Here is a 13,233-nt window from a genome sequence, read left to right on the forward strand (position 1 = left end):
TTTGTTTAGAACCTTGTGTCTTTTGAATGCTTCCTCCACTTGCTTGAACATTGAATCATCTCTATATTATTGGACTTAACCTGAACTTAAATTGTCTTGCTTTTGGAATTTAAGTACTTGCTCATGGTAACTTTAAACTCGGGTTAGCACTCCATTTTTACCAATCTTTTCGTTTAACCCGATTTGTTTTCCCCTACCCATGAACCCAAACCTTTCTTTCAAACCTTGTTATGAATTGTTGAGTGAGGCATTTTCATTGTGCTATAGGTTGTGAAACCTTGAGAGTATTGAGAACGACAAAGAACTGGCTCTTGATTTAGCTAAGTTAGAATCATTTGGACTAGCTAATAGAATCAGTTTTGAAAGATAGATGGTTAGCATGATTATTTGGGGTTAGGGTTAAAGAATAAAAAGAGAAATTAAAGAAGAAATTTCCTAAAGTTCAGTTCAATTAGCTCTAAGTCTCTAAGTAAAAGAAGAGAAAAAGGTCTTGCTATAGTCTCCTAGAAAGAAAAAAGAAAAACAAATATATAGGAATATTATTAGGAGTTTAGTANAAAAAAAAAAAAAAAAAAAAAAAAAAAAAAAAAAGGCTAGATGTTTAAAGTTTAGACCTTAGGGATTATAAAAAAAAAGGAAGAGAGTTAAAATTATGTGGGTAGTTTTATTCTAGGGGATTTGATAAAAATAAAAAGAAAGTGAATGAGAAAAGGGTAGATTATCAAGAGTTAAGCTTTGTATGCCATAATTGTTCTCAATCTTAGATAGTTTTCACAACTGCCTGCATTTCTTCTTTTGAGAGAAAACCACCCAAAGCTATTGTTTGAAACCACCTTACCAAAAAGCCTTATCCTTGAAACCAATTGAGCTTGATTCACTTTCCATTTGCAAGAATTCGCCAAACACTTAAATGAATGTGAAAGAGTTGTTCTTTGGAATTACAAGTCTTTACTTTTAGTTGGAGGATGAACTAGATCGATGCATGCATGGTAATAAGCATAGAAAAATATTTGTAAGCATGTTGATTGATCTTAGCACCATTATACTATCTTTAAGAACTATAGCTTGAATCCTTCGCTTAGCATAAAAAGGTTATGAGTCCCCATTTTTAAACAACACCCTCCTACTTCCTTGCTAGAGTAATAGCAAGATTTAAGTTTGGGGGGTCTGATAACTCTCTAATTTATATGTTTTAAGCATCCTTTTTGTCCATATTTTGCATTGTTCACACCCTAACCTTAGCATTTTTAGGTCATTAATTGTAGAAATTCACATTAGTCCATTTAGGGTGTTGCATTCTTGCATTTGCATATTTTGGATGAAAACAGGTGCTGTAGAGCCTAAAATGGGGAGAAACAAGGTCAAATCCGAGCATGTACCCGAAGGAGCTATTGAGCAGGAAGAACAGTCCGAACCCCAACCCGATCGAGGAGGATTCAAGAGAAGGAAGAACAACCCGAAGACCTACCCGAGGAGTAACCCGACCTCATCCTCTTGCACATCATTGAGCAGACCCTCGGGCAGGACTGGGAAGCTAGGTTAAAGGGGTTTCCATATATGAACCCCCCTCTTCTTCCTCTCGCTCTAGCACGCCACAGACCCTCAAACCAGAGAGCGAGAGCTTCTGAGAGAGATCTAGAGCGACTGAAACTCTTTTTCCATTTTGTTAGGATTTATTTTACTTCTTTTTGCTATCCTTTTAGATCTCTACTATGTACTCTTCACTTCTATTTTTATATTTCAATACAATGCAATTTTCGTTTATCTGTACTTTTATGTTTTCTGAAATGAAATCTGAGTAGTGAAACAAAGTTTCTAGCGATGGGATAGACAATTAGGTGTTCTTGATCGGTTAGGATGTCCTAGCTTGGTTGTTTATGTTTTATAAATTCCTTTCTAGATTGGTGTTCTTAATGCTATCAACAGACCGAGAGGTTGAGAATAGATCTAGGGTGTTTTACCATCGAGAGATGTAGATGAACTGCTTGAATCAATCAATGCCAGAGATTTACTCACTTAGCCTAAGAGATTAGATGTGTAAGGAGTTTATTAACAATAATGAATCGGTTTGTATTGCCTGCTTGGTCATGTTTCACCAACGAGAGTTGGGTAGGGAAGTGATCAAGGTTGATTGTTTCTATCACGAGAGTGTTTTAACAAGATTTTAGAGATTCATTATCTAAAGAATATTTGCTTGAGGCATGTAGGACTTTCATACTGGTCAAGAACACTTAGGAGTCGATTACCTCATCCTTAGGAGCTTTCGCATCTTGATAGTTTACATTTTTATTCATCACTCGACCCTATACCCGAACTGGTACTCGATCACCAGCTTCGTGTACGCCCTCGAGTTGTTCATACTTTCTTTGTTTGCTCGATCACCCCACCCGATCCTGAACTTGAATGCTTGCATCGAGTGCTTAGGTCGTGTGGTTCTTGTTTATTTAATTTCTTTTATTTATTTTAGGATTGTTAGATCAACCCCATTATTGATTGGCTTGACTTGCATAATTCTGATCATATCTCATCTGCTAGCATAACAACCATTTGGATTGATAACCTTTTGTAATACAACTGCATAGGGAATTGATACTCTGGGTGAAAATCTTGTTATCAAGATTCCTTCAAAATACATTTGCCTTAATCGTTGTGCAGTGTTCACCCTATTCCAGCATCGCTTTGATTGTTGAGCCATGATCCATTTATATAACAGTAAAATGAAGTGGTTTGATTCAAGCCCACACATTAAGTGGAAACATGATTCTTTTCTTTCTCTTTGCTTGCTTCTACGTGGAGCCTTGAATCGCTGTTAGCCTCCTTCCATAATCTGTGGTCCATGAGGGCTTTATTTATAATATCTGTGACGTGTAAGTTTTATCAGCACAAATTACACTTTCACATATATCTTTTTTTGTTCTCTTTTATTTGCGGGAACCATTTCGAAATGATAATTTCTTTTATTTTGTTTTGTCAACTCATATATATATATGAGAAAATCATCTATATAATATATTAGTACAAATCTATTGGAGGATACGAACATGATCATGAGATTCAGTTCAAGACAATTAAAAAGAATACATAATGAATATATATATTCAGCTATAATACTTGTACAGTTGTACTGTTTTAAACCTTGCAATCTAACGACGATCAACTCCCCCACGAGCTGATATCAGGCCCGCAATTAATCGAACACAATAATAGCAAACCGAAACATGAAAATTTTCTAGTTGTTAGACCAGCTTCATTGATGCTTGAAAAAGAAAATTAAAGAAAAAGTATTATTTTAATTGTATATATATTTTATTTTCTTTTATTAGCTGTAGCCATTAAAAAAGCAACAAATGTCCTTTTATTTTTAGAACCGCCTCCAGAAATAGAAATTTTAGGTATGGTTCAATTTTGTTATCTTTCTCTATCATCTGTTTATTAAATTTTTTATTAAGTGGTATTAAAAATGATAATAATGAAATTTCATGTGCCTTTAATTTTTTTTTTTTTTTTTTTTTTTTTTTTTTTTTTTTTTTTTTTTTTTTTTTTTTTTTTTTTTTTTTTTTTTTTTTTTTTTTTTTTTTTTTTTTTTTTTTTTTTTTTTTTTTTTTTTTTTTTTTTTTTTTTTTTTTTTTTTTTTTTTTTTTTTTTTTTTTTTTTTTTTTTTTTTTTTTTTTTTTTTTTTTTTTTTTTTTTTTTTTTTTTTTTTTTTTTTTTTTTTTTTTTTTTTTTTTTTTTTTTTTTTTTTTTTTTTTTTTTTTTTTTTTTTTTTTTTTTTTTTTTTTTTTTTTTTTTTTTTTTTTTTTTTTTTTTTTTTTTTTTTTTTTTTTTTTTTTTTTTTTTTTTTTTTTTTTTTTTTTTTTTTTTTTTTTTTTGCCAAACACTTGATTTCAATACCACAAACTGAAGTGCAAAGAGGAGGAGATGAAGCTCCAAAGTTTAGAAAAAAACAAATAAAGTCTTTCCCCAATACCATACAAAAATCGACAGTTAATCCAAGACAGTTTTGAGTCACAAATAAAGAAGCCAATGACACATGAGAAATCAAGGTGTGTTGATAAATCATCCACGAGAAACTCAATGGAAGACGAGATTTTCCCTGCCCAACACAGACTAGGGGATGTTGATAATGCAGGCATGGCTAAGCATCTTGCCGGTGCGAGCAAAGCTACTTGAGGTAGTGCAAATACCATAGCCTGAAACTTCATGTGGTTAGGAGCAAATAAACTCACCAAAAAAGCTAGTGGGAGGATGCGCCAACGATAACAAGTGGAGCCTCTCTCGCATAAGAGCCATGGCTATGGAGATTAAGGCTTCCACATAAAGTTTGTAGTCGGCGGAACACATACAAATTGTAGTTCAGTTTAACCGGCAGTTGATTGGTAATGGTTTCTAGCAGGGGCAGATGTAGTAAGGTAGTATGGGGGTCAGTTGACCTCACTAAATTTTTGTTTTTTTGGTGTATTTTTGTTATAATTATAATATGCCCCTCTAAATTTTGTAATTTGACCTCTACAAATTTTGCATTTTGATTTTGACCCTTACAAATTTTGTATTTTTACCTCATTTTAGACTACACTTCTAATTTGACCTTCCAAAAATTACATTTTTACACTCATTTAAAAAAAATTCATTTTAATCCTCTAAATTTTACATTTGTATCCCTTTAAGAAAAAAACAATTATTTGGATCCCTCTAAAATTTAGTGATGTAGGGAAAACAATGCAGATAGGATTGATGGTCCTTGGATGGTGGCTGAAGTCGCAAGCTAGTACTGACAAAGGGTGACTATTGGCTAAGGGTCTACCATAATCGTAGTCAAGCTGATGGCAATGGAAGTTCAGAACCATGGGAGCAGAGGTGATTATCACAAAAAGAGCATATACCAATGGTCTAATTATCTGGTTGAGCTAACCTAGCAGTCGAATCGGTTTATTTTTTGAAAGGAGTCTTTGTCCTAAGAGATCATAATCACGATCTAGACCTAGATACAAGCTAGTTCTTGGCAGAGAAGCAAAGTGAGCGAACCTGGTTTTCACAAAATGGGCTGAGAGTGAAAAATTGTTATTGGGCTGACTTCATAAATTAGGTCCACCAAGGAAAATTTTGTGTTTCCTCTTGGTAGCCACAGGAAGCTCAGTGTGCGGCGGCTGGATGGAGGACTTAACGAGATTTACGATGTAACATACATCTCTGAAAGAAACAGATTCACCGCGTTGAGCTCTGATGATGGAGTGAGGCTGAAGCGAAGGTCCAAATAAACAAGAAAACTGTGGCCCTGAAAACTTTCTTGTTGTGCACCGTCAACATTGATGCCAAGGTGAATGCGAAATTCCAAACCGTAATCTGAGTAGAATAGTACACTTCAGATCCGCGAATTGTACATAAATAGGACGGAGAGGTTCGTTGGAAGCCTGCTCCACCCATGGATTGATGATTTGCCCTGATTTGGAATTGATATATTAGGTTGAGAAATATAACAAAGAAAGAGCAACTAAAAGGAGAGGACGTTGAGCAGAGAGGAGCAACATGAGAAATCTCTCGACGTCGGTGAGTCGGGGCTTCGCTGATGCCGGAGACTTGAACAGGTAGGGTTGTCTCGATGTTTGTGCCTGGGAGAGAAAAGAGGGAAAGAAATAATTTTTGCCCTTAATTTTGTTATTGAAAAATAAAATCTTGAAATTTTGGTTTTTTGTTATCTGGTTGTTCAGGTGGACACTTTATTTTTATTTTTTTTTTGAGAAATAGAAAATAAAACAAATAGATGGAAGAAATGTAATGGTTTGCATTTAGTATTTTACATGTATGGTTAGTGATGCAGATTGTTTGGTAAGATATGTAACTCTATATTCACCTATACGTATAATCTAATCTTATAATTTTAGAGAAATTTTGTTTAAAGTTTGTGAATTTCTCTCTTGGATATAACAATGATACTAACACAAATCACTAACCTACATATTTTGTATCATAATTTTTTTATGTTACTAGATTTTGACCCGCAGTACATCCCCGAACAAGTTATTTGTAACTAAACTTTTAAAATTTTAAGTTGTATTTGTTTGTTTAATATTTAAAATTATATAATTATAATTTGATTGTTAATTTTATGATTTAACCCATGGGATACCACAGAACAATTATTTTTTACATAAGATTAATTTAGTCAACTTAATTAGAAAGGTCTATTACTCTAATATCAATATTGATAACAAAATAATGAAATTTGTTTTATACATCTGCAGAACCGAATTAATGATACTTCAAATATATATTAATATCGACCCAAACCCATCCTGCCATATAACTCTGTCTCATAGTATTTTAACCGCGCTACGCCACATGACAAACTTTTTCTTTATCAATATCATCTTAATTTTTATTATTTATTATTTAATATTATAAGGATTAGATTGAGTTAGTATGATATTTATTAAGATTGTAACCATTCAATATAACATATTATAAGATTTTTGTTTCTTATAAAGTAAAGATACTTATAATATTAGAATTATTATAAAGTTGAAATATTTTTAATATTTGAAACTTCATAAAAGACTAAATAAATTATTAATATTGTGTAACTTTTTTAAAAATTGAAATGTTTATAATATCTTAACTTCTTATAAAGTTTAAATGTTATAATATTTGAAACTTCATAAAATTTTAAATATTATTATTATCTTAAATGTTTTATAGAGTTTAAATTTTAAAAATTAAAATTAAATAATACTTAAACTTCTTATAAATTATGGGTTGAATGGTTACGATGGTCGGGACGGACAAATTTATCTGCAGATTAAACCGCTTTTCATTTATGATTCATCAAGTATATTTGTAGTGGTCTGGTCTAAAGAATAGAGTTTGTCTTTGACGGTTTATTGTCCGTCCTAAAAATAGAGCGGACTAATTCGCTGACGGATTTGCCCACCCTGACTGCCATCACCATTCATACCCTATAAATGTTTATAATTTTTTTATTTTTAAGTTTAAGTGTTTATAATATTTTGAAAAATTTTAAAAGTGTAAACTATTTATATTTTTTTGAGTCAATAAATTTATTATCTTGATAATTAAAAATAAAATAAAAATCAAGTATTAAGACAAATTTTTATCAAAAAAAAATGATTCAAACAATGACCGAAATTTTGACCAAGTTTATTATACCATTTTATTTACTTAATTTGATTAGTTTGACAGTTACACATATCATATAGTTATCATACTTTTAAATATATGCTTTCTTATCATGATTTTTTAATCCATTTGCGGTGGCGAAGGTCGCACAGGACGACCCCAACCGTTTATTGTTTGATCATTCTTAAAGTTCATTTTCGGTGGCGATGGTTGCACATGATGATTCTTAGAATTCATCTGCGGTGGCGGTTGTTGCACTTTATGGTTTTTAGAGTTCATAGGCGATGGCGGTGGTCGCACAGGACGACCCCAACCATTTCTTTTCTGATCATTATTTGGATTTACACCTCTTTTTGGATAATCTATCATTTCTGGGATACTTTCTTCAACCTACGTTACTTTTTTGGTTTGGTGAAAAGTTTCACAATAATTATCATATGCAAATCTATTTTGAAATGAATGAAAATATTGATTACTAATGAGAGAAAAAAAATCTTTGAAAAATATGCATTTTGGTTATTTTATATTAATTACCATATTTACTGAATATTGGACTGTGTGAGGAAATCCATCTCCATAGCTATCACCAAACTCTGAAAAGAAAACGTGAATTCAATAAAAACAATAGTATTACATAATATGTATAATATCGGTAAAAATCAAACTAGACCTTTGATATTAAAAATGTAAAATTATCTAATTTGATGATTTAAAATATTTTCAAATTACTTGAAGTACACAATGGAAGGAGCAAAAACGATATGAGAACCACTAGTTTCATCTTTGGAAGCATATTTCTTTCAATTTATGGATGAGTAATGCATGCTTCTCTATATATATACACAGGTTTGTACTAATCCATTGGTAAAAAAAATGTGCTGGCAAATTGATAGATATGTACATAAGCCATTAGTCATCAAAATATTGACATGTTTACATCTTAATGATTCACTATTGGTCATTGTCTAATTAACATTTTGATGACTAATTGTAAATATGTTAATTATCTAAAAGTAAAATCTTTGATCAAAAGATTTACTTTAAATTGTAATAAATGTGTAGTAAATAGTTATTTTGGGGAAATTGAAAATAACTGATCTTTTTTGAAAAAAATTGTTCATTTATACTTTCTTTACATCCTTTATTTTCAATATATAAATGATACTTTTTTAAGGATAAACTTTTTTAAATAAAGATCATTTATTATCAATATGTAAATGATCTTTTTTAATGGACAAAACTTTTTTTTAAAAGATCCTTTATTTTCAATATATAAGCATGTGTTACCTTCTATTATAAAAAGAAATGCTTATAAAAATGAAGACTGTGACACTCTGGTTTGCGCAGAGGTTTAAAAGATTTGATTTGGCCACCTATGTCACCAAAATGCACTTATTTGTGATTAATAATTATTTTTTCTATTCACCTTAAAATAGATCGGCATATATGATAATTATTGTGATATTTTTCACCAAACCATAAGAGTAATGTAGGTATTCCAAAAATAATGGATTTCTAGAAATTCGGGCTTACTTTTGATTTCTCTTGTTTGGATTCGTTAAATGGACAAAACCTAGGGCTCGGATATAAAAGGGAGCTCGATGCCTAGAGGTTACTGGTTAGCCGTTTTTATTCCAGAGATGGATTTTGTGCCTGTTTTCGTATGTTCTGAGCATTGGAAATGAGATATGAGCGTTGGTGACATTTGGAGGTTGCTGGAAGGCTTGGATCTTGATGCTCTTGTTTAAGTGATTAGATGTGTGTTTTTTTTTATTGATTTATTGGGTGTTTGCTTGTATGTGTTTGTTGTGGTGTTTGTGGCCTGTTGAGGTCGGAGTTGGCATTATGGACGAGTTGGTAGCGATTGGGGCCCGAGTTTCATCGAGGAGAGATTGACTGAAAGTGCCCAGTGCGTTGGTGTCGATCGACACCAAGAGGGTGTCGGTCTATACCAGGTGGCGGCTTCGAGATGAGCTACGAGGATGTCGGTCGACACCAGCTAGGGTTTTGGCGGTGACGTGTGCGAGTATCGAGGAGGGTGTCGGTTGACCTCAAAGTTCAGTGTCGAGGGTGGCAACGAGGGTGTTGGTCGACACTAGTGGTTCAACATTTTCTGGTTTAATTATTTTGTGCATTGTTTGTGTTTGTCTTATCGCTTGTGTTTATAGCCAAGTAGATGAGAGGATTGCCTCAGTAAATTTTTTTGGAAATATTTATGCATCTCTTTTGTGTTGTTGTGCAGGTAAAGGCAAAGTGTGATCTTGAAATCAAGGCGATGAAGAGGAGGATGTTCTAGTAGCTCGTTTGATTGATGTCTGATTTCTGTTAGATTGCTAAAGTCAGGTCATTAGAATGACATTAGGTTGCTGTTTATTTGCTTCATGACATTGATGGTTATTTGAGTTGTTATTGTTTAATCTTTATGTTGATTATTGACAATTGGTTTATTTGTTTATTGGATTATTGTTGGATAATTTATGGTATTTTCGTTGTTTGTATTGGTTGTTGTTAGGTTGATAGTGATTACGGGATCACTAGTTAATTTTTCTATAAAAAAAATGAGTCGGTCATTTCTGTTTGGGTTCATTGTGCTTTGCGTTGTTGATGTTGTGGGTTGCATGCTATGATTGATTATGTGACGAGCCTTCAATGAGGTTCCATGGTATGTTGTATGTTTCTATGTGTGGTCTGGATTTTTTTGCTTAGTATGCTCTTGGTAGTGCAAATGGTTAGAGGAGCTGTTGAAGCGGGATGCGGTCGTCATCGTGGTCGTGGACGGGGTCTAGACCCTTTGGCCACTAAAAATGTGGATCAGAGTGTGACGGTTAAGGGTGTCGATGAGTCGCATGCATTTCAGGAGGGACCAGAGGGTTTGGGCGGTGGAGGTGTCGATGGGAAGTTTGAGCCAGTGTGGGCGGTGTTGGTGCCGGGTTGGCCCGTGGTGATAGGCTTCCAAGTGCGGGGTCGCAGCAGGTGGAGCCCCTGGTTGAGATGACCGCATTGCGGGCTTATAGACGCATCTCACGGAGCAATTTCTGGAAGATGTTCCAGTGCGGGCTCCGGTTGTGCCGCCTTTGGTGGCGAGGAACAAGCAGCCGATGGAGATCTGTTTCATTACATCTGTATATTGGAACAAATGCATAAGATCGGTATGATTGCATTCTATGGTATCGAGTCTACTGTGGCTGATGCATGGAGGATGTGGATGGATTGCAACTTTCAGTCCCTCAGGTTTCCGGATGAGTACTGGGTTAACCTTGGAGTTCACTACCTAGAAGATGGATCTCATGTGTGGTAGAGGTCGATGGCTGCGAGGAGAGTGCAGAGGGAGATAACTTGGAGTGACTTCATGGAGGATTTCAACCGCAAGTATATTCCTCGGGAGGCACTGAATCAGATGGAGGTGTGGTTCTTTCAGCTGACGTAGTGTTTTGGTTGGGTCATTTTTTGGATACGGAATTCAGTCGGCTCTTGGTGTACGGGTCAGGAGATGAAGTCTCAGGAGTCTGAGGTGTGGCGGTCCATGAGGGTGCTTCGTGAGGAATTGAGGGTACATTGCAGAGGGAGGAACTACATGTCACGAGGGTAGATTTATTTGAGACCGCAAATTAGATCGAGGAGATGTGGGCACTTGATATGATCGTGGCAAGCACGGAGCCAGAGGCTGAAGAGAAACCGGAGATGGTGGGAAGGATCACTCGTTCAAGAGCTAAGGAGATGGCCAAGGAAGCTCATTCACTCATAGTTGACGGGTCATTCAGTCTACCGAGGATCCAAGTCTTCAACATATCCACCTTGAAGACTTCACCCGGTAATGATAACTAGGTAACTTAGGTGTGAAGTTTGTACTCTTTTTCCCATAGCTGAGTTTTGTCCCAATGGGTTTTCTCAGTATGGTTTTTAATGAGCCAAATGGATCACTACGTCGAGTTATCTAGAAGTCATTACCAATGGGGAATAATGTACTTCTGTACTAATACAGGTGACTTCTGTACTACTACAGGTCACCTAGACGTTTCGCTGTTTTCTTATTTCCTTTAAACGTCTTGTTGTTTTATTTTGAACTTCCTGTTGTTTGGAGTGTCGAGCCCTAGGGTTAATTATAAAACCCCAAAGCTACGCCTCTTTGTTCTTTAGCTAAGAAGTATGTTGAACAAGTATTGTTAAACTTTTTATCTCAATTTGAATTTTTGAATGCGTTCTTGATTTCTGAGTTTCTATACACTTTGTGATTCATAAACTCTTCACTTTTGTTTCAAACCATATAACCATCAAAACAATCCTCACCATCTCATCATTGCTTTTGTAACATCCGTGAACCAAAATCCCGGTTTAGGTTCTGCATCGGTCGATGCAAGTTGTGCATCGGTCGATGCAAGGTTGTTCCTGTGCGTTTTAACTTAAGTAAAACGCTGCGTTTTGGGTTAGGGAAAAACCCTTAAGTCGACTTTTTGTTCCATTCGTGTTGTTTGGCCGTTTTTGAGAGAAAACGAAAGAGAGGAAAAGTTCTTGAGAGTTTCTGGAGATTTCTTGGAGTTTTGGTGCGTTCCTGTAGAGATCTGTAGCTGGGATCGTTGTAGGAGCTTCCTAGAGGCTTGTTCTTGCTTGTTTATTGTTCAGATTCGTCTTGGCACAGGTAAGTGCATGACCATGGCTTATCTAAGCTAGAGGAACCTTTAACTTGCTTGTTTGGTGTTGTTAGATGTGTTAGATCGTAGTTAAGGACGTTAGGAAGCTTTCTTGTGGCTTGGGAATGAATTTCTGTGGTTGTAGGAACGAGATCCGGCGAGAAGCTTCGGGGAAATCACGGTGCTCGACGTTGCGTCGATCGATGCATTGCTTGCGTCGGTCGATGCAAGTGCGAGGACGGCGCGATAAACTTTAGGGTTTTCGTGTTGCGTCGAGCATGCGTCGGTCGATGCAGACTGGGTATTGGTCGATGCAAGTTGCACTTGCATCGGTCGATGCAGCTTCTGCGTCGATCGATGCTTCCTCAGTTGGCATCGGTCGATGCATGTTGGCATCGGTCGATGCTGAGTCCTGGTTCGTTGATCGTTGTGTGTTGATTGTGGTGTGTGGTTATTGGTTACTCTATTGCTTGTGTGTATAGCCCAGTAGATGGGAGGATTGCCTTACTGAGTGTTTATAAAATACTCATGCATTGCAATATGTGTTTGTGGTGCAGGTAAAGGCAAAGTGTGATCGTGGAATCAAGGCGATGAGGAAGGGATGTTCTAGAGGCTTGATTGATTGCGGTCTAGCTATTGTTAGGTTGCTAGATTAAGTCAACGGAACATTGTAGGATGTTAGTTGTTGGCTATTTCTTTATTGGATTATGGTATTGGTTATTGTTTTGGATTGTTGGAATTTTATTGGTTTAATGGAAGTTGCTATTTGATTATCCGCGATTGTTGATTGTTGATAGGATGTTAGTGGGTATGGGACCACTAGTAAATTAAGGTATTAAAAAAAAAAAAAACGGGAAGGGTTGTTTCAGCTTTTATCACTCGATCACCACCATATCCACCCACATTATCGTTCAAGCACCATCACCATCGAATCTCATCACTAGTCACTTGTCTTCAGCCTTTCATCGGAGTTCTATCCTAGGGAGATCGTATTATGTGGTATCAGAGCCAACTCTGTGCCAAAGGCTAAGCGATTCTAAACCCTAAATCTCGTTTGTGTTATTTTTATTTCTTTCGTTTGTTTAGTTTTAGGGTGTGTTTAGTTGATCTTTGGTGTTTAGATCGAGTTCTGTGAGTTAGGAGTTAGTTTCTGTGTTGTTTTCGAAATTTGATTGCAGTAGGGTCTAATTATTTCGAAGTTTGTTGTTATAGGGTGTGGTATTGATCGATTTTTCTTGTAGTGTTGCTCGACATTAGGTCTTTAGTCGTGTGCCACTTGTTTTTTTTAAAAAAAAAAAATTCGAGTCTTAGAGTTTATTTTCGATTCTCTCATTCAAGGAACATTTTACTTCGAGTTCCTTCTTTAATTTGCAGGTACAATGGAGCTTTCTCCAGAAGCTATGGAAGCTTTGAACCAAGCCATGTCTAAGCAAATAGCCGAAGCAAACAAGACAATGTCTACTCAGTTTCAGCA

At 35.3% G+C, this 13,233-nt stretch overlaps 1 protein-coding gene across 1 annotated transcript; it reads right to left on the reverse strand.

Moving 5' to 3' along the window:
- LOC104787361 lies at positions 7,141-7,954 on the reverse strand. The gene is made up of 3 exons (XM_010512936.2): positions 7,861-7,954; positions 7,666-7,724; positions 7,141-7,521 (listed from the first exon to the last, which is right to left on the reverse strand). The coding sequence occupies exons 1-3, from the start codon at positions 7,922-7,924 to the stop codon at positions 7,252-7,254; spliced, it is 393 nt and encodes a 130-aa protein (XP_010511238.1). The 5' UTR covers positions 7,925-7,954; the 3' UTR covers positions 7,141-7,251.

Source organism: Camelina sativa, chromosome 5 (assembly GCF_000633955.1).
Source record: "Camelina sativa cultivar DH55 chromosome 5, Cs, whole genome shotgun sequence".
Taxonomy (NCBI): Eukaryota; Viridiplantae; Streptophyta; class Magnoliopsida; order Brassicales; family Brassicaceae; genus Camelina; species Camelina sativa.

What these genes read in the sequence shown, in the direction of transcription:
- LOC104787361 (XM_010512936.2), bottom strand. Translation starts at nt 7,924, where the DNA reads ATGCTTCCAAAGATGAAACTAGTGGTTCTCATATCGTTTTTGCTCCTT. An exon ending in CCTTCCATTGTGTACTTCAA is followed by an intron (nt 7,725 to 7,860) that starts GTAATTTGAAAA and finishes TTTTCTTTTCAG; the next exon opens with AGTTTGGTGATAGCTATGGA. An exon ending in TCCAATATTCAGTAAATATG is followed by an intron (nt 7,522 to 7,665) that starts GTAATTAATATA and finishes AAAGTAACGTAG; the next exon opens with GTTGAAGAAAGTATCCCAGA.